The 18,431-nt window shown below is 40.6% G+C and overlaps 1 protein-coding gene across 1 annotated transcript in view; it reads left to right on the forward strand.

Moving 5' to 3' along the window:
• The window catches only part of LOC122801189 (collagen alpha-4(IV) chain-like), a 1,621,248-nt gene that overhangs the window by 770,836 nt on the left and 831,981 nt on the right, over window positions 1–18,431 (forward strand). The window contains exons 19-20 of the mRNA XM_044070748.1: window positions 8,384–8,488; window positions 18,406–18,431. The exon at window positions 18,406–18,431 is cut by the window's right edge and continues 130 nt beyond it. Coding sequence (XP_043926683.1) covers window positions 8,384–8,488; window positions 18,406–18,431 — 131 coding nt within the window. The remainder of the gene's footprint in view (window positions 1–8,383; window positions 8,489–18,405) is intronic.

Raw genomic sequence — 18,431 nt, forward strand, 5'->3', positions numbered from 1 at the left:
TCTGGTGGGACTGGTTGGATGACTCTCTTTCTTAGCAGCTTTTCTATTTCTAAGGCTGCTAATTCCCTCTGATTGGGTGGTACACTGGAGATTCGTTTAACGGGTCTGGGAATTAAATCGAATGGTATTTGGTAGCCTCTGGATATTATTCTGTTCACGCAAACATCGGTAGTAATAAGATGCCAGGCTGGTAGGTGCAAAGAAAAACGACCTCCGACTGCTTCCAGAGGATTTCTTGAACCACATTTTTCCTCCCTTCTGGCTCCTGGAGTAGGACCTCTGGGGGTTGGAAAAGCATATGTCCACAGCAGACAAGGTCTTTCCATCTTTCTCTCTACTTGCAAGTGTGTCTCGTACTTTGGGTCCAAAAAGTGCAGATTCATCGACAAGTGCATCGATGAAGGAAGATTTAAAGGGTTCTGCGAAGTCACACAACCACATCAAAGCATTACGTCTCATTATAATGCCTGATGCGGCAGCTCGAGCTGCCCCCTTGGTGGTGTGAGATATCAAACACATCGAGGAGTTCAAGATGGATTCAAGGGTAGCTAGTGGCAAGGCGACAGTGTCACGCACCTCATCAGGCAGTACCCCCACCAAAGAGGAAGACATTTCAGAAATTAGGTCTCTTTGGAGGTGAGTAAAGTATGCCAGATAGTTCAGCGACCGTATGGCGAAGGTCGCTGAAGCATAGGTCCGCTTCCCTAGTCTGTCCATGGTCTGGGACTCCCTGCATGGAGGATGGACAGTGGAACTATCTTCTGCCAGTTGCCTCTTGGTGGCCACCGCCACAACCACAGAATTAACTGTCAACTGCTTGGACCAGTGGGGCTGGTCTTCAGGTGTACATAAAATTTTGTTTGGCCTCCAAGGGACAGGTTCTACATTGTCCAGGGCCTTTCAAGCATGCTGCACAATGAGCTTAATAAGGTCATCTGCCAATGGAGTCACCCAGGAAGTAGATGGCCAGGCACAGAAGGCCTGCAAGAACACCAATTCCTCAGAAGAAGGGTTAAACGACTTCCAGTCTCCCCGCTGCTTGAGTATTTCAAGAATGTCTCCAAATGAGATCTTGTCTGGGGGAGACCGTGGGGGACACTTCCCCCTCATCGCAGTCAGTGTCATCTGTGATAGATTCCTCCGGGGAATCAAGGTGCTTCCTCTTGCACCATTTCTTCCGGGGTGGCTCCCAAGTGGGATCTTCTGAGGAGGACTCCGGAGAAAGAGTTCCCTTCAAAGGGGCGTCTTGCAACTCCCGTGCCCGGGTTCCTGAAATAGTGGGTTGGGAGAGGTGCATGCTAGGGGGGAGGTTCTGATACTGATGTCATTGGTGCTGACTGCGAGCCTGTGGAGTTAAGGACCCTCTCCATCACCTGGACAGCAGGCCCGCCTGAGGAGGGATGGGAGCCCAGAACCAGGAAGGACAACCTCAGAACCGGGGTCACACCCCATCCTGAGGAGCCCACCTCCAGGTGAGGAGCTCTGAAAAGACTGGAAGCCAGTGCCCTGGACATAGACGGTACCAGCAAGAAAATAGGCGGACTAGGTACCAAGGTATGGACAGTCCAAGCACTGCTCTGAGAAAGCATCAGCCAATGCAGCAAGGGTGGTCGGTGCTGACAGGGGAAAAACTGCTGTTGGAGCAAAGACAGCATGCACCAGAGTGGACATCGGTATCAAGATCTCCGGGATCTGGGTAGAGGCCAGAGGAGGATAAACAGGGGAAGATGTAGTAAAAGATTCCGAGCCAAGAGGGATGGAAGGTCTAGCTGGAATGGGCAATCCCCTAGCTGCCAGAAGCTGGTCCACAACCCACACTAGAGCTAATTCAGAAAAACTCCTAGTGGATCTAAAGGAGGCTGCTGAAGAAGAATCAGGTCTTTCTAGAAAGGCGCTAAATCTCTGCCCCAAAAAAGGGTCGTAAGTTGGAGAGTATCCTGTCCTTGGCAGATATTCGAGTTTTGGAGCCGATGGAGCTGAAGAAACTGTCGGCACTGTGGCTGGGGGTGGTGCTGAAGCAGGTACAGTCACAGGAGCGAATGTTGGATCCAAGGACAGCACTGAAGTCAGTGGTGCTGATGTTGGAACCGAAATGGGGTGAATATCATGGACAGCACCGAGGGAGAAGATACAGAAACTGGTGCCGAAGAGGTCTACACTGAGGGCGCCTGCGAAGCATGGAGCTGACTCGGTTCCATAACTGACAGAGATGCAGGAACCAAGTGACTCCATTTTTCTTTGTTTTTTGGTCTTTGGAGGGGGTAAGACCTCCGACCCAGATAGAGCCTTCGAAAAAGGTGTCTTGATTAAACCTTTTAAAATACGATTTTTATATTCTGCTAGTGTACGATTACTAAAACTGCCACAAATGTCACAGTCAGCTTTAATATGATCCACGCCCAAACAGTAGACACAACGAGCATGTGTATCTGAATTAAGCATCATAGGTCCATACTTGTCACACTGTTTAAACCCCAACTTAGCTTTGTCTGACACACTAAGGCAACAAGGTTATCCTATAGAAAAAACAAAATAAGGGAGAGAAAAAAGGGAGAGAATACAAACGATGTTATTTAAAAAATACCACAAGTGGTAAGGAAGGGCCTGTCAAATGTAGGAGAGAGGGACAGTACCAATAATGGTAGAAATTAAATTACCAAGGTAAAGGGTAGGGAATAGAATTAGGTTATAGGCGACAGTAAGAAAGGGCTAAATTGACTAAAAAATAAAAAAATTTGAAGAGAAACTATCTTAATAATGGCAATTTTCTACTTGGCTTTGAGAGAGATGGCTAGCACATCTGACTAGGAATGCGGCAAACAAGATCTGGAGTAACTAGGGTAGGTCTTAGATGAGAATTCCTGGCTGGTGTGAGCCCGGAAACGGCCGCACCAGCTCCGAGGACGAAACCGAAGTCCCAACAGTAATTAATGAACAAAGATTTACAATATCAGATGAATTACTCTGGGTGTGCAGCTGGTGGACTGGTAACGAAAAGTGTTATTAAAAAAAAATGAATGAAATACAAGTAAAACACGTGAGGGGGCATTGCTTTCAATCTCTTACCTCTCGAATCAGAGACAATTTCAGAATTATCGGAGACAATCGGGGACACTCTCAATACTATTAGTAATGTCTTTCAGCCTTTCCTGGCTAGGGGTCGCCACAGCGGACCTCCGGTCCGCTCATGATTGGCAGTGGATCTTAAAATAATAAAATACAGCTACCCAGACAGTGGTGGTATACAATTTTGGGTAGTAAATTATAAAAACCATTACAAGTTTCTTACAATAAGTGGAAACAATTATTATACCTATGGCTGAAAAACAATTAAAAAATGCAAAAAAACAATACTCCACATTTAGATCAATTAAAAACTATACCTGTCAAAGATAACATAACTAGCACATGGTACTTAACTATCAATTAAAGATTATAGTTGCCAACTAAAAGAGGGAAAGGGAAGAGAATAGAGACAAAAAAGATGCAATAATTTATGTATCCAAAACCAAGACACCTTTCCAGCCAAGAATACTGGTGTTCAAGGTTTTTAACTTGAAAATTTGACAGAATAAGGTAATGCAAATCAACATGAATTTTCTAAAGTAAAATTAGACAATAAGGCCCATTAGAGGCCGCGGTGGTGCAGTGGTAACCATTGTCACCTCACAGCAAGAGGTTCTCCGGTTCAATTCTCGGCTGGACTGCCTTCTGTGTGGAGTCTGCATGTCCTCCCTACGGTCGAGTGTCATTTAAATACATGCAGGTAAGTGCGTGCATGAATGGGTGTTGGGCTGGCACCTCGGCACTGTAAAAAATCTACTGCCAATCATAAGCGGACCGAGTTCCGCTGTGGCAACCCCCAACCGGGAAAAGTCAAAAGACATCACTAGACCATAAGGCCCATTACTCTCATTATTTATTAAAGTTGCATTACAGTCTTACTATGCCAGTCATCTTGAGTATGAAATTCCAAAGCCCTTGCCTTACACTGGTGTACTGCATTAAGAGGTTGTGTTCCACCACATCAAGTAAAAGTCTGCGCTTAACTTTTACAAACTGTGATAAAAGTAACTGTTTGTGTGTGCATGCAAGAGCATGTGTATGGGTGTGTGTAAGGGTATCTGCATTCACATTTGTTTGTAAATGTCTGTGTGTGTGTGTGTGTGTGTGTGTGTGTGTGTGTGTGTGTGCGTGTGTGCGTGTGTGCGAGTGTGTGTGTATGTGAATCTGCATTCAAATGTATATTTTGCAAGTATTTGTGTGCCTGTGTGTGTGGATGCTTGCATATGCATGAATGTATCTGTATCCATGTATGCATGTTTATAAGTTTCTGAGTGTGTGTGTGTGTGTGTGTGTGTGTGTGTGTGTGTGTGTGTGTGTGTGTGTGTGTGTGTGTGTGCACGCGCGCTTCTGCATGCTGTCTGTGTTCATAAGAATATATGTGTATGCATCTGCATTTATGAGTATATATCTGTGTGCACATATGCAGATGCATGTTTGTCTATATAGACGTAAACATGTTCTTGTGTATATCTGTCTCTGTGGGATTCAGGCACCTAGGCAGCGTGATACCCCCCTGTGAGACAGCTGGATGTGGACACATGGCAGTTTGGCATTATGGCTACATGGACAAATGCCTGTGGACAATTCCCTGTGGGAATAGAACATCCCCTGCACCCTAACCATATGTGGCAGACACAAACCCCCATAGTGTTACACCCTGCACCCTCCCAGAACCCAACATGTGCCATCGTCAGTAGTACAGGTGGTTGTCACTGGATGCCAAGGGGGCATGAAAGTGGTACTGTGAAATCAGTGTACTGTGGGCAGAGCCTTTATTAACACAACAGATAAAGTGATGTGTGTAGTGCTTGGTGTGTACTAGAACCAAATATATTCACAACTTGTAGAAATGTGCTACAGCATGTAGGAAACCCTGCACATCACTGTAGTCACACTTATGTTGCAAGATGTGTTTTAGGCGACGCTCCCTTACAACAATAGCCTTCCTACGTGGTGTCACAGGCATTCCCCTTAAAAGTGACTCCCTTTGGTTGTCTGTCAGGTTCTGTTCCTGTTGTAGAACAGACATAAGGTCAGAAAGCTGTTCGGTGGGGCATCCAAGTAATACTTTTAGTTGACGATGCCATGCCTCCACCTGGTTATTGGTCCATGTGAAGTCCATGTCCGACACATCAGACACATTCCAAAACCGCAGAGGGTAGGAAGATGGCAGATGTTGTTGTGCTGAACAGCAGGATGCATATTTCCTAGGTCGGTCATGCACATAATGATGGTCCAGACAAATACCTACAGGCTTGGCACAGTCAGGTAAGGTAGCCACAATGTCCAGAAATGCAGGGACAACTTCATACACTGGAAAGAATGCCAGTGTAATCGGTGTGTGTACCATACAAGGCCACAAGGTGGTGATGCTGGATCTGGTGCCAAATGATCTATGCAAAATGAATAGGCACCCCTTCAGAATACTCTTAGGGAACGCCTTTCAGCTGGCATGGATTGCTGCCTTCTCAAAATCTGTCATAATGTACTGCGGCATTAGGGTGCATCCCTGACTGTAGCCATTCCCTTCAGTATGTCCCACATATTGTTGTATGCAGACTCTGATTTCCATATCATTAGACAATACATCAGGAGAACAATTCGTGCTGAGGTGGGGTGCCAATAGATCCATGTAAAGTATACAGCTGACGGCAAATATCAGCATGTGTTGGGAAGGTGCCATCCCCAAGTCCTGCACAAATCCACCAGATTTTGTGCTGTAGTTAGCAGAACCAAGGAATCTTTCCCATCCATATCTGACTGTCTGCATAATATAAAGCTGCCACTACTGAGTGGGTACTGGCTGACATCAATATCTGCAGGTGTTGCCAGAGGTGTGGACATAGATGCCTGTGCCCTCTTCCATACCCTGGTGATGCTACAATGCAGGGTGGCACGGCAAGGAATCTGCTGTAGTACATTGTCATCTGTTGTGCCAAGGACACTCTGCATTACCAGACTAGGCATGTCATTGCTGTTCACTGCCCTCTGCCATAGTTCTGCTCACAGCAGAGCCACCTGGGCAGTGGTTGTATCTGGTCCATGCTGGTGTGGCAGTGATTTATGCAGTACTTCCCCTCATCCTTGTGGACAGTGATAGCACGGCCCCTTCAGGCCTTTATTCTCTGCTCAACACATGCCCAGTACCATTTGGAGAGGACTTCCCGTTCTAAGTGGTGCAGGTATCCCTCCACTACCAGCACTGGTTTGCCACACTGACTGGGCACTGTCCAACACCTGTTGCCAAGCTGACCTGGGATATACTTGTATACTGACTCCATCATGGCAACACTACTTGTGGTTGGCCTCTCAGCATCCATCACATCAAGTGTAGCAGGGTAGACTATGTTAACACTACTTAGGTATAGCCCACTATCAGACTATGGTTATGCTGCAGTGCACCACCTTGTTTGCTGTACCCTTCAGAATAGCAGCTGTGTGCCACAATGGTCCTTTGTAGCAGTATACACACCACCCTGTTCTTACTACCTTTGCCTCTAGGGATTCTCTATGTTCATTTAACTCAAGCATGGATTTGACAACTGACTGTAGTCCTGTAGGTGTCTATCCAGCACGCTTTTACACCACTGGGTTTACTTGTATTGCACAGGTCCCCTTTAACTCCCATATTGAAGCTGACCAACCAGGGTGTGGTGCGCAGCCTCAGTATCAGAGACAGACATTACTTATGGATGTTCCCCTGTGTAGCACCCTTTTCTGCCTACATGCCTCTGCATATGTGTGTATCCTGTCTGCAACAACTATAGGATCAGTTAGGCTACCCCCACGTAACACACATGTTGCTTCGGAAGTATACAATCAGTTGATGACAGTGAGGTGGGTGTATATTCCTATGTGTCTGATATGTGCTTTCCCTCCCCAACATGCCAGTGTTCCCTTTTACAGTGGTTGCTTCTGTACCGTTAATTAGGTAGTCATTAATTGCCAGGGTTGTCCTGTTCACACCTGCCATGGGTGTATGGGCATGTCATGTATAAGGGGTAGTGCAGCAGTAATGACACTATTTTCATCATGCACTTGGTATTATGGGAGTCTGTCTTACTCAGGACTACCTGTTGTTGTCTGTATGTATGTAGGTCCGTGTTATGCGTTTGGCTTTCCTTTACCTGTGGCTTACTTGTGGATGACTGTTATAGATATATCTGTAAGTATTGCACATACTATATATCAATAACTACCGCAATAGATGGAGACATAGATGGATAGATGATACTAAGGTTAGACATAATGGTAGACAACTGAGTTTCAGACTTCATACCCTTCTGAACAGTCATATTAATGTGAAACCTGTTATTCTATTTACTGTCTAGGTCTGTAACAGCTGAGTTTGCACTTTGTCCCTATTTTTGGGCCTTCCTCCCACTTTTAATTAAGGCTTTGTACAGATGGCTTGTTCTATGAGATGGGGAGGTATGCATTAGGAAGGCTCTAACAGGGCACATTATTTCTGTTCCATTGTGACTGTGCTTGTGCCACTAACAATGCACTGGTGTATCTAGCAGCTGCAGATGCAGCTTCTTTGGCCATTCCCAGCTTGCAACTTCCCACTGTATGCTTTTTCTGCAAGGGTTGTGTGTAAGGATTTCTGTGCGTGTACTTAGCAGGTATGCTGGCTTTTTTTGTTGTTTACTTGCACCTGGTATAGCTACTTGTTCTGCCGATCGCATAGAGCTGCAATGCTGTTTTTTTTTGGGGGTGGGTTGTTTTTTTTGTGCACCTTTTTCTTGTATGTGTTGCCGATCACATATCTAGTGAGGCTGTTTCCACTGTCAGGAAACAGCCCGCTTAGTTCTGTTAGGGATCATCTCTATGTGGCGGGTTTAACATCTCTGTGCACTGCCACCACATAGCTCCCTTTCGGTCACACCACTCTACAGTCTAGCTGTGCTGCGGCCTTCAGCTTTTAGTGTTGTAGCTCCCTGGCATTTGTCTCGCGTTCTACATGCTGGAACCCATTTCTGTGCATGTCTGCATTCATGCGTGTGTGTGTATGTATACGCACATATGCATGGTTATGTGCATGTCTGTGTTCCTATGAACAAAAGCATGTACTTGTATGTATATGCCACTCTGCATAATTGTGTGTGTGTGTGTGTGTGTGTGTGTGTGTGTGTGTGTGTGTGTGTGTGTGTGTGTGTGTGTGTGTGTATGTGTGCCCATGCTTGTATGCATAGATGCAGTCACCTGTCGGTTGTATCAGTACTTTTAATGCATCTAAATAAATTAATGAATTTTAGTTCCAATTGAGCTTTGAATAAAAGCTAATTGAACCCATTTACTTTTATCTTTGTTACAGGTTTACAAGGGGATCCAGGACCTCCTGGGCATGAAGGTATTGATGGAGAGCCAGGGGCAAGAGGTATACAAGGTATCCAAGGTGCACCTGGCGAAGATGTACAAGGTATGGTAACTTCTTTCCTGAGGTGAAAGTCTAAGTAGCATGAAACATTTAGACTAGAATGAATGTGCTTACTTTATAAATCAGTGTCCATCTAACTGTGATGTAAAGTATGACATTTTTGCAATCACAAAGACTGCTTTTTAAAGGGCATACTTACCTCTAAGCATGCTGCATATTAGATATAAACACACTTGTCAAGATAGTTCTGGGTCTTATAACCTGTATGACTTTTGTTTCCAAGAGGTTATCAGAAAGGAACTGTATACAGTGAAGTGCATTGAGTACACTGATTATTACACACTTCTACTTATATTCCAAATGGACATACTAATTTAATAAAAACTCTGATGTTACCTGTTACCTTTCCCTTTCTGTCTGTATGTCATGTTACCATGTCTAACTTCACAACAGATGTTTACCCAGCAGCACAGTCACCATATGACATTATAGCACAGTGAAAAAAACAAAGTATGCTAATGAAAAAAGGATATGATAGTATGCAGAAGAAGAAGCGGGCCAGATGTTTTTTTGAAAATGGAATAGATGATTTTGTTTATGAAACAGTCTTTTGTGGCACTATGCAAAAAGATATTTGCAGACCTCCCTTTATCAGAGCATGCACACACACACACACACACACACACACACACACACACACACACACACACACACACACACACACACACACACACACACACATACGCACACAAAGTTTGTTAGCCAAATAAGCAGACTGATCCAAAGAGCCATGATGTGACAATAGCCAGTAAGGTTGAGAATTAATTTGTACAATTTGTCATGTAATCCTTTCACTGCATTTTTTCAAATATAGTCAGACTTCTGCATCAGCATAAGGTTGAAGGTATTTTGTTTGTTTTTTCTAGGTGCCAACTCACAGACATATCAATATTCATCCTGACTTTAATATTTATTTTCCTCCTGTTAGCATGTTCTGCATATACCATTTGATAGTTAATTATGCATGCTTTCATTAGACTTTTTGCTGTCACGCAGGATATTGCTGACCTTTCCCAAGTTTAATAAAGGTAGGAAGTCCTGCTGAATAGAAACATTTGGGATTATTTGGTTTACCAATTTAAGTGGTTGATTTAAACACAGAAGGATTTCCAGTTAGCATGAATTAATATCCCATTCTCTAGAGTCAGGCTATAAAAAAAGATTGAAAAATGACTACAGGTCCATGGTAGTGGACACTTTTTGTGTTTGCTTTAAGTTCAGTTAAATGAGAAACTTGCATGTAAGGTTTGATACTTGAGTATCTTGAAACAGACAAATGGTTGCTTAGAGAGAATGGGACCCTATAAAGTAAGAAAACTGGTGGGGATTATTTTGGAAAAACAAGATATGAAGCTTTGCTTACCTGAAGTCAAGATTGTTTTTTTTTAATAAAGTAGTAACATTTTTAGCTTGGGCTGGATGTGTTCTTTTTTAATTTAAAACGTGCACTGACTTACCTAGGAGGAATTACTAAATGTATAATGAACAAAGGTATAAACCTTTTGTACAGTGGCATGATGAATCTGGCAGTTAGCACAATAGACTAAAGCTCTGAGTTGTTAATAAGCTGCAGGGTTTGATTCCTTCCACTCCCAGTTCACTGCTGTATGACTCCAAGTAATTCACTTAATCAGACAGTACTCAGAACAGTTTGCATGTGAACAATATGCCTTTTTTCCCAGGCAGGTGATGAACAGCAGCATATTTATATTCAGGCTAATGTCTTGGATTATAACTACTCATGTAGAAGTGAGTCTGTGTGTAAACCAGCTACTGCAGTTAGGAGGAAATCATTGTCTCCAGGTCTGTGACTAAACTGTTATGCTACTAAACCTGTTTTCAGTCTGCAGCACACCTGGTAATGTGATGTTCAGTACATCTTAGCACCAGTGAGTACACAACTGGATCATTCCATTAGTAAACATACTATAGTGGGGCAAAGTGCAGTGCTAACAACGAGGACACTGCAGTTTGCAGGAAGTGCCCGTGGTCTCAGATTAATTACATCTACAGTGGTAGAGCAGAGTGCAGTGCTAACACTGAAGAGACTGCAGTTTGTAGTTTCAGATTAATTACATCTACAATGATAGAGCAGAGTGCAGTGTTAATGAAGAGACTGTAGTTTGTAGTCTCAGATTAACTATCTCTTCGGTGGTACAGCAGAGTGCAGTGTTAACAATGACGGCAATTAATTTTATGATCTCAGATTAACTATTAACTGTCTCTACAGTACTAGAGCAGAGTGCAGTGTTAATGAGGACACTGCAGTTTGTGGTGTCAAATTAACTACGTCTGCAGTGGTAGAGAAGAGTGCAGTGTTAACAATGATTTCACTGCAATTTGTATCCTCAGGTTAATCATGTCTACAGTAATAGAGGAGAGTGCAGTGTTAACACTGAGGATACTGCAGTTTGTGGTCTCAGAATAACTATCTCTTCAGTGGTAGAGCAGAGTGCAGTGTTAACAATGAAATCACTGCAGTCTGTGGTCTCAGATTAACTATGTCTACAGTAGTAGAGGAGAGTGAAGTGTTAACATGTGGGCAATGCATTTTCTGATCTCAGATTAACTATGTCTAGATTTATAGAGCAGATTGCAATATTAACGGTGAGGTCACTGCAGTTTGCAGGAAATGTCTGTGGTCTCAAATTAACTATGTATGTAGTTGTAGAGAAGAGAACAGTGTTGAGTGAGGACACTGCAGTTTGTGGTATCTGATTAACTATGTCTGCAATAGTAGTGTAAAGTGCAATGTTAACAGGAGGACATTGAAATATTTGGTCTCTGATTAACTATGTCTGCAATGGTTTTGTGGAGTGCAGTGTTAACAGGGAAGGGCACTGCAGTTTGTGGTCTGTGATTAACTATGTCTGCAATGGTAGTGTGGAGTGCAGTGTTAACAGGGAGGGCACTGCAGTTTGCAGGAAGTGCATGTGGTCTCAGATTAACTTTGTCTGCAGTTGTAAAGGAGAGAGCAGTATTGAGTGAGGCCTCTTCGGTTTTCAGGAAGTGCCTGTGGTCTCATATTAACTGTGGAGCAGTCAGTGAAACCATACCTCTAAACTGTACAGATTTTCGCAGAATGCCCAGATTTTCACCCCATATTTTTGGTCCATTTTTCATAAAATTGTGGTTTTATGGCAAATTAGTAGAAAATCCTTAAGGATTGAAGTTAGAAAATGACAGACATTTGAGTTTGTCTGAAACTCGTATGTCTGTCATTATTTTCTAACAGACCTCATACCCTTCAGAAAATTCATGCTAATGCAAAACCTATAATTCTATCTACTTTCTAAGTTTGTAAGAGCAATATTTAAAAATTGTCCTTATTTTTGGGCCTTAGTTTGTACCACTTTTATTTATGGCTTTGTCCAGATTTCTTGCTCTAAGAGGTTGAGAGGTGTGAATGAGACTACTGATTGCATAAAATGATATTAATGACATTAAGGGAAAATAAAATGGCTCCTGGCCCAACAGAAAATTTACTGGCTTGTGAACATCAGAGGATGAATATTGATGACTCTAATGATTTTAAATAGCAGAAGCCAGTGTTCCTGTTTTTATATATCATTGCAAAACAGCTATTCATTTTAGGCTTATCTGAGGGAATACAAAAGTGTGTCAACCTCTTCACTACAATTACTAACAACACAAAAGTGCAGCCATAACAATGACAGAGTGGACTATTGAGGATAAGAAAGAAATTATGTATTGTTACTATTATGCAAGAAGCCCAGAATTTCCAGACAGAAGATACACAAGAAGAGAGAAATTAGAGGAAATAAAAACACTTGCACAAGAAAAACTGTCAGAAGCTTCAAATAAAAATGTGTGTATATTAATACAACAGATTTATGAAAAACATTATATAGATGAAGAAACCTTGGGCTGTTTGGAAAAAGAAGTGACTGCAGAAGTATGAAAATACAAAGAACAAAATCCGGAGATTTTTGAAAGGTATGAAAAAGATATATGGACATGGGAAAGAAAGAGAACTTTGATATGGTGCAATATTTATGCAAAGGAAGAAAGCCAATTAATCAATACAAATAACCAGCCCGAAGATATTCAAAGAGAAATACAGACAAAAGCATCCAGATATTGAAAATTTCATAATACCAAAAAATGAGACCACAATGAGGGAATGTAGAACAAAAGAGTAGTAAAGCAGAAGTTAAAAAATAGAAGCTGAAGTTGTGGAATTCCTGGGAAGTGAAGGATTTAATGCAGGTTATATCACAGCATGGTGGAACAGCAAGTCCCAGGTAAGGAGAAACAGGAGGAGCAGGAGACGTCGGAAGAAGAAATATGGACCTGGGAAAGAGAAAGATATTTAATGTGGTGCAATATTTATGCAAAGGAGAAAGCAAAACTAAGCAATACAAAAAGAGCAGCACCAAAAATATATAAAGAGAAATACAGGCAGAGGCATCCAGATATGGAAAATTTTACAAAGCAAAAAATAAGAAAACAAAGAGGAAAAGCAGAAAAGAGGATTAGTGTTGGAGAAGTTAAAGAAATAGAAGATGAGGTTATGAATTACCTGAGAAGTGAAAGATTTACTGTAGAATATCTAACTCTCATAACATCACAGCAAGATAGAGTAATGGATCCCTAAATTAAGGAGAAATCAGTGAAGCAGGAAACATCTGATCAGTTGCCATATGAAGATACTTTGGAGCCTTCCATAGGAAACCAGTATAAAAGTTTAGTTGGAGTTGCACAGTAAAGGAAGGAACAGGAAACTGTGACAACTCTGATATAGTCAATGATGTTGAGTGATAGGCCAGTGAATTCCATTATGAAAGAGCAACAGATGATACAGGATGAAACTGAAGAGAATGGGGCACAGGATTTTGCTCTGGACCTTTCTGTAGAATGCCTGCAGGAAATGGAGAATAAAGACTGTGCCCTCAGTTTAGAAGAAACTGATATAAGAGAAGAGTTGCTTGATTTAATAGAGATGGACAGACATATTAAGATCAATGAAAGAAGCAGAACACAGAAAATCAATAAAACCCCAAAACTTAGACTGATAAAACAAATGAACAGACTAATTAGGACTGTTCATAGAGTTTCATGTGATATAACAGAAGTAAATGTGATATATTACTGTGCAGATAAATTAATAACAGATAAAGTCTTACCACAAAAACGCAAGGCAGTAAGGGAAGGGAAGGGGAGAAATCAAATGCCATCATAGCAGTATGGAATATAGAAAACTATAAACCAATTAAGACAAGAGATGTCACTGTTAGAAGATTATAGAAGAGGGAACAGAGCAACAAAAACACCAGAAAGATAGACATGAGCAATGCACAGTATCAGAACAGATCAACCTCTATCGTGCACTATTGCAAATAAAAACTAAAACTATCAGTACAGACAGAAAAGCTTAGAAGATATGCACATAAATATAAAGGAAAAGTACAAAATAAGCAATGTATTGATGACCCAAAAAAGTTTTATAGAGAATTGGGAAACAAGGCAAAAAAATTGAAACATCACTAAAAAAGAAATAGATACATTTTGGAGAAATATCTTTGAAGATTCTGTGGATCATAACAAAGATGATAAATGGATAGAAGAAGTAAAGGAAAGAATAAGATGTTCAAATGTACAAGATATGAAATGGGATGAAGTAATGGCCAGAGAGAGTGAAACCAAAAAAAAAAAAAAAACTCATATTTGGAAAACCCCAGGCCCAGATGCAGTGCCTAACTTCTGGCTAAATGTTTTAACATCTTTACATGAAAATTTAGCCATGAATAAGAACTATTTGTATGCTCATCCTGAACAGACAATGACAACAGAAAAAACAATGCTCCTTTTTAAAAGCGAACCTGCCAGCTATCCTAAAAACTATAGGCCGATAACTTGGCTTCCGATGGCCTATAAACTCTACACTGGAATTGATGCCAACAGAGTTTATAGTCATTTAAAAGAAAACTCAGTCATGGAAATATAACAAAAGGGTAATAAAAGAAAGTCATATGGAACAAAGAATCATTTGTTGTTAAATAAAGTCATAATGGAGAACTGTAAAATGGGGAAGATTCTAAATATGGCATGGGAAGACTACAAAAAGCATTTGATAGTATCCCACATTCATGGATAAGAGTGTTTAAAAATGTATAATATAGACCTTACTCTGATCAATTACATTACAGCGACCATGAAACAGTGGCAAATCACTTTGAGATTAAGCCATGCTAAAGGAGAAATTATTATTCCGAGGATAAAACTTCAAAGGGGGATATTACAAGGTGACTGTCACTGCTGCTCTTTTATCTTGCCCTTAAACCATTAAGCTGTCTACTTAACAGATTAGGCCATGGCTACAATTGGGCTCCCAGAAAACAACAAAGTGTAAAGACTTCTCATCTTCTTTTTGTGGATGATTTAGAACTGTATATTTCATTAGATGAGGAACTGAAAGCACAATTGCAAGTGGTCAAAACTTTTCCAGATGATATACGAATGTCATTTGATCTTGATAAATGTGCAAAATCAACCTTTAAACCAGGAAAGGTGCAGCACCAAGAAAACATCAGTTTGGGACAGGAATGTGAAATAAAATAACTTGAGCAAGAGGGAGTTCATAAATATATGGGAATTGATAATGGGTCAACAATAAAACATGAACAAATGAGAATAAAACTTAGTAAGGAATATTTTAGAAGACTTAAATTAATATTGAAAACAGCATTAACATCTAAGAACAAAGTCCAAAGTACAAACCAATTTGTTCTTCCTGTCCTAACGTACAGTTTTGGAGTAACTGACTGATCCAAAAGGTATTGGATAGGTTGGACAGAAAAATAAGAAAGATGTTTCATGCTCATCAAATGACTTATAAAAATCAGTACATTCCAAGACTGTATTTTCCCTGTTCTGAAGTAGGTATGAGCTTCCAGAAAGTTGATTAAATATATAGACCTGCAATTTTAGGACTGCATACATATATGCTGACTTCACAAGACCCAAATGTAGTGAAAGTTTTAAAACATAAGAAGAATAAGTCTAAGATGACTTCCCTGATTAATTTAGCAGAAGCATATCGGCATCAAACAAGAATGGAAATCAAATCAGAAGTAGATAAAAAACAGGCAGCAACTGATTGTGCCAAAAAACAAAAGAAACGATACAAGGTGAAGGGTCAGATGAGAAGACAAGAAATGTGGAAAATTTATAAATATAGTTGCAGGTATGGAAAACTCTTGGAACAACCTCATGTTGATCAGGATCAAATGCAGGAATGGTTAAGGAGAAGTGAATTTACACCAAAAGATGAAAGATTAATATTGGTGGCCCAAGATAGTGGACTACATACACATTGGTTTACAAAGTCCCTTGAACATGTGGGAGAAACAGACAAATGTACATTTTGTAAAACGGAATTGGAAACAGTCGCACATCTTGTTGCTGGTCGTGATAGACTAGTGGCAAAGGGACTGTATGCTGAAAGCCATAATAAAGTGGCAAGACTCTGTCATTGGGGATTGTGCAAAAATTATAATACTGAAGTAGCTGAAAACCACTGGAAACATGAGCCACAAAGCATTATAGAAAATAATAAAGTTTATATCACATGTGATCGCCCATTACCAACAGTTCAAAAAATAAATGCGAGAAAACCAGATATAGTAGTCCATGAAAAGAAGACAAAAGTAAGCATTGATCATTGAAATTGCTACACCTAGTGACTATAGTGTTTTACATAGAGAGAGACACAACGTTGCAAAATACAAGGATTTGCAGGCAGAAACAAGGGCAATGTGGAGAATTGTATTTAAACTAATTAGATTAATTAAATGATAGTTCTAATGAGGTCCCATTCAGGATGAAAGCGCTTAACTACTGTCTAATGTAATAAAGTTTGGCTCGTGGAAGAATGTGCCTGCTTGTTTTTTCACTATTTGTTTGGTTCCTGCAGTCAGGATGAAGGATACCCAGACAATTCCAATAGTAGTAGTAACAGCGGTTCTTATAAAAAAGAATTTACAGTCATACTTAAAAGTTACTGATACAAATAAATAACAAACGGTCCTGGATAAAGAGCCTCCTCAGAAGTAATACTGTGAAACAAAACAAAACAGATGAGACTCACCACGACCGATAAAAACTACTTTATTCACTGCAGTTTAGTTAGCGCTTTCACATTTTAACAACGCTTCTTCAGACTTAAAACTTTAAAAAAGTTACTGATAGAAATAACTCTCTATAAATTGCAGGAGTGATCACTGGGTGCATTGTGGGTGCTGTGAAAAGCTCTTATAACATTAAAGATTGAAACAATACTAATTTCATGAACTTTAATCATACTTTGACTTAGGAATGGGGATCATTTCCATCATGGTATTAGAAACCCAAAAGACTTGGAGAAATTAAAAGGTAGCTACAGCAGTGGACAATGGTGGTGGCGGTGGAGTGGAATGCAAGGAAGGACCAAGTGAGCAGAAAGATGTACAGAGAGCTAATAGGCATCTATTGAAGAAGTTCATTGATACCCCTAGCCCAATTTTTTAGGAGCATTTTCTGGTTACTCACACAGTAGGAAAACAGAGGCTGAGAGAATCAAACCCTGGTTATAGGCAGCAGTTCATTAACAGCTCATTGCCTTAATCCTCTGTGCCAACTGCCACACATGTGTGCAATGTACTGCACTTGGGCCACAGCCAGGAAGCAAATCTTTAGATGCTGGTCACACATGGACTGTACTCTAAAAAGCAAGGGTATGTCTTCAGGTGAGAGACTTCAGAAGTCTATAGGACTCTTGAGTGCTGTGTGTAGTACTGGAAGTCATACAATGACAAGGATGTAAGGTCATTTGAAGAATTCCCAAGGAAAGCAACCAGGACAATGCACATGTTGGTGATGAAAAGATAAGAATGCAGATTAGAAGAACTAGAGCTCTTCTCACTTGAAGCCAAAAATGACAAAATAGGTTCAAAAAATTATGACAGTGAAATGTGGAGTGGTCATTTTGAGTAGGAAGAACAAAGGTGTGGGGGGGGAATGACCCCTGAATCATGGGAAATACTTCTACACAGAGAGGTTTATGGTGCTATTGAAAGAACTGCCCCATTGGGTGGTGGACAGAGACTCCACTGTGCCATTCAACAGGGCATAGCACAAGAGGAGAAGGACTAAGGAGAAAGGTGTGTCTGGATGGGGGGGGGGGGGTCAGATAGAATGTAAATGCAGTTAAAAGACAAGGCAATTTTTGGCTGTCATCACACAAATATTTAAATATGAAGCACCAAAGTGATGAAGGTTCATACTTAAGGAACACTGCCTGTGCCTGAAAGTTTTCAACAAAGTTTAGTGTAATCTTGCTTTACGATAATGTTAGCAAGTTACTCGAAGAACCACTTAGTGACATGAGAGGAAGGCATCAGCTAGCTTTCTGAGGGTGCAATAGACAGTATTCAATATAACGATTTTTGTAAGGTATATAAAGGTACCCCTCTTTCATGCAGTGTGTAGTCTGTGTCAGAGCCTTTCGCTGTTTGTTGGAAGGAGCTGTTAGTTATAAGTCAATATAAATATTTCAGAATAATGAATACTAAACAAGATAGCACATTTAGGTGATAAGAGTTATAGAGTCAATCTGTCTTAAAGAAAATAAAAATTTCAGTAAGAAGCTAAAAGATGTTTTGCTTGCCCGTATTTTATTCCCTTTTATACAGAGACAAAACTTAAATATACCTTACCATTACCATTTTATGGATATTTATAGAAACTAGCACAACCAAAATAAGAGTTGAAAGACTGACATCAGAGAAGTATGTGGAAAAAGTCTTTCAGTTCTGTTCCACAAAATTTTACTTATTGTTTTGAAATTATCAAACATTATGCTTTGAGATGGAAATCTTATGATAACGTTAATTTTCCAGGCATGGTTGGACCAAAAGGACTCCCT

This window comes from Protopterus annectens, chromosome 4.part1, assembly GCF_019279795.1.
Source record: "Protopterus annectens isolate FY-2018-M chromosome 4.part1, PAN1.0, whole genome shotgun sequence".
Classification (NCBI taxonomy): Eukaryota; Metazoa; Chordata; order Ceratodontiformes; family Protopteridae; genus Protopterus; species Protopterus annectens.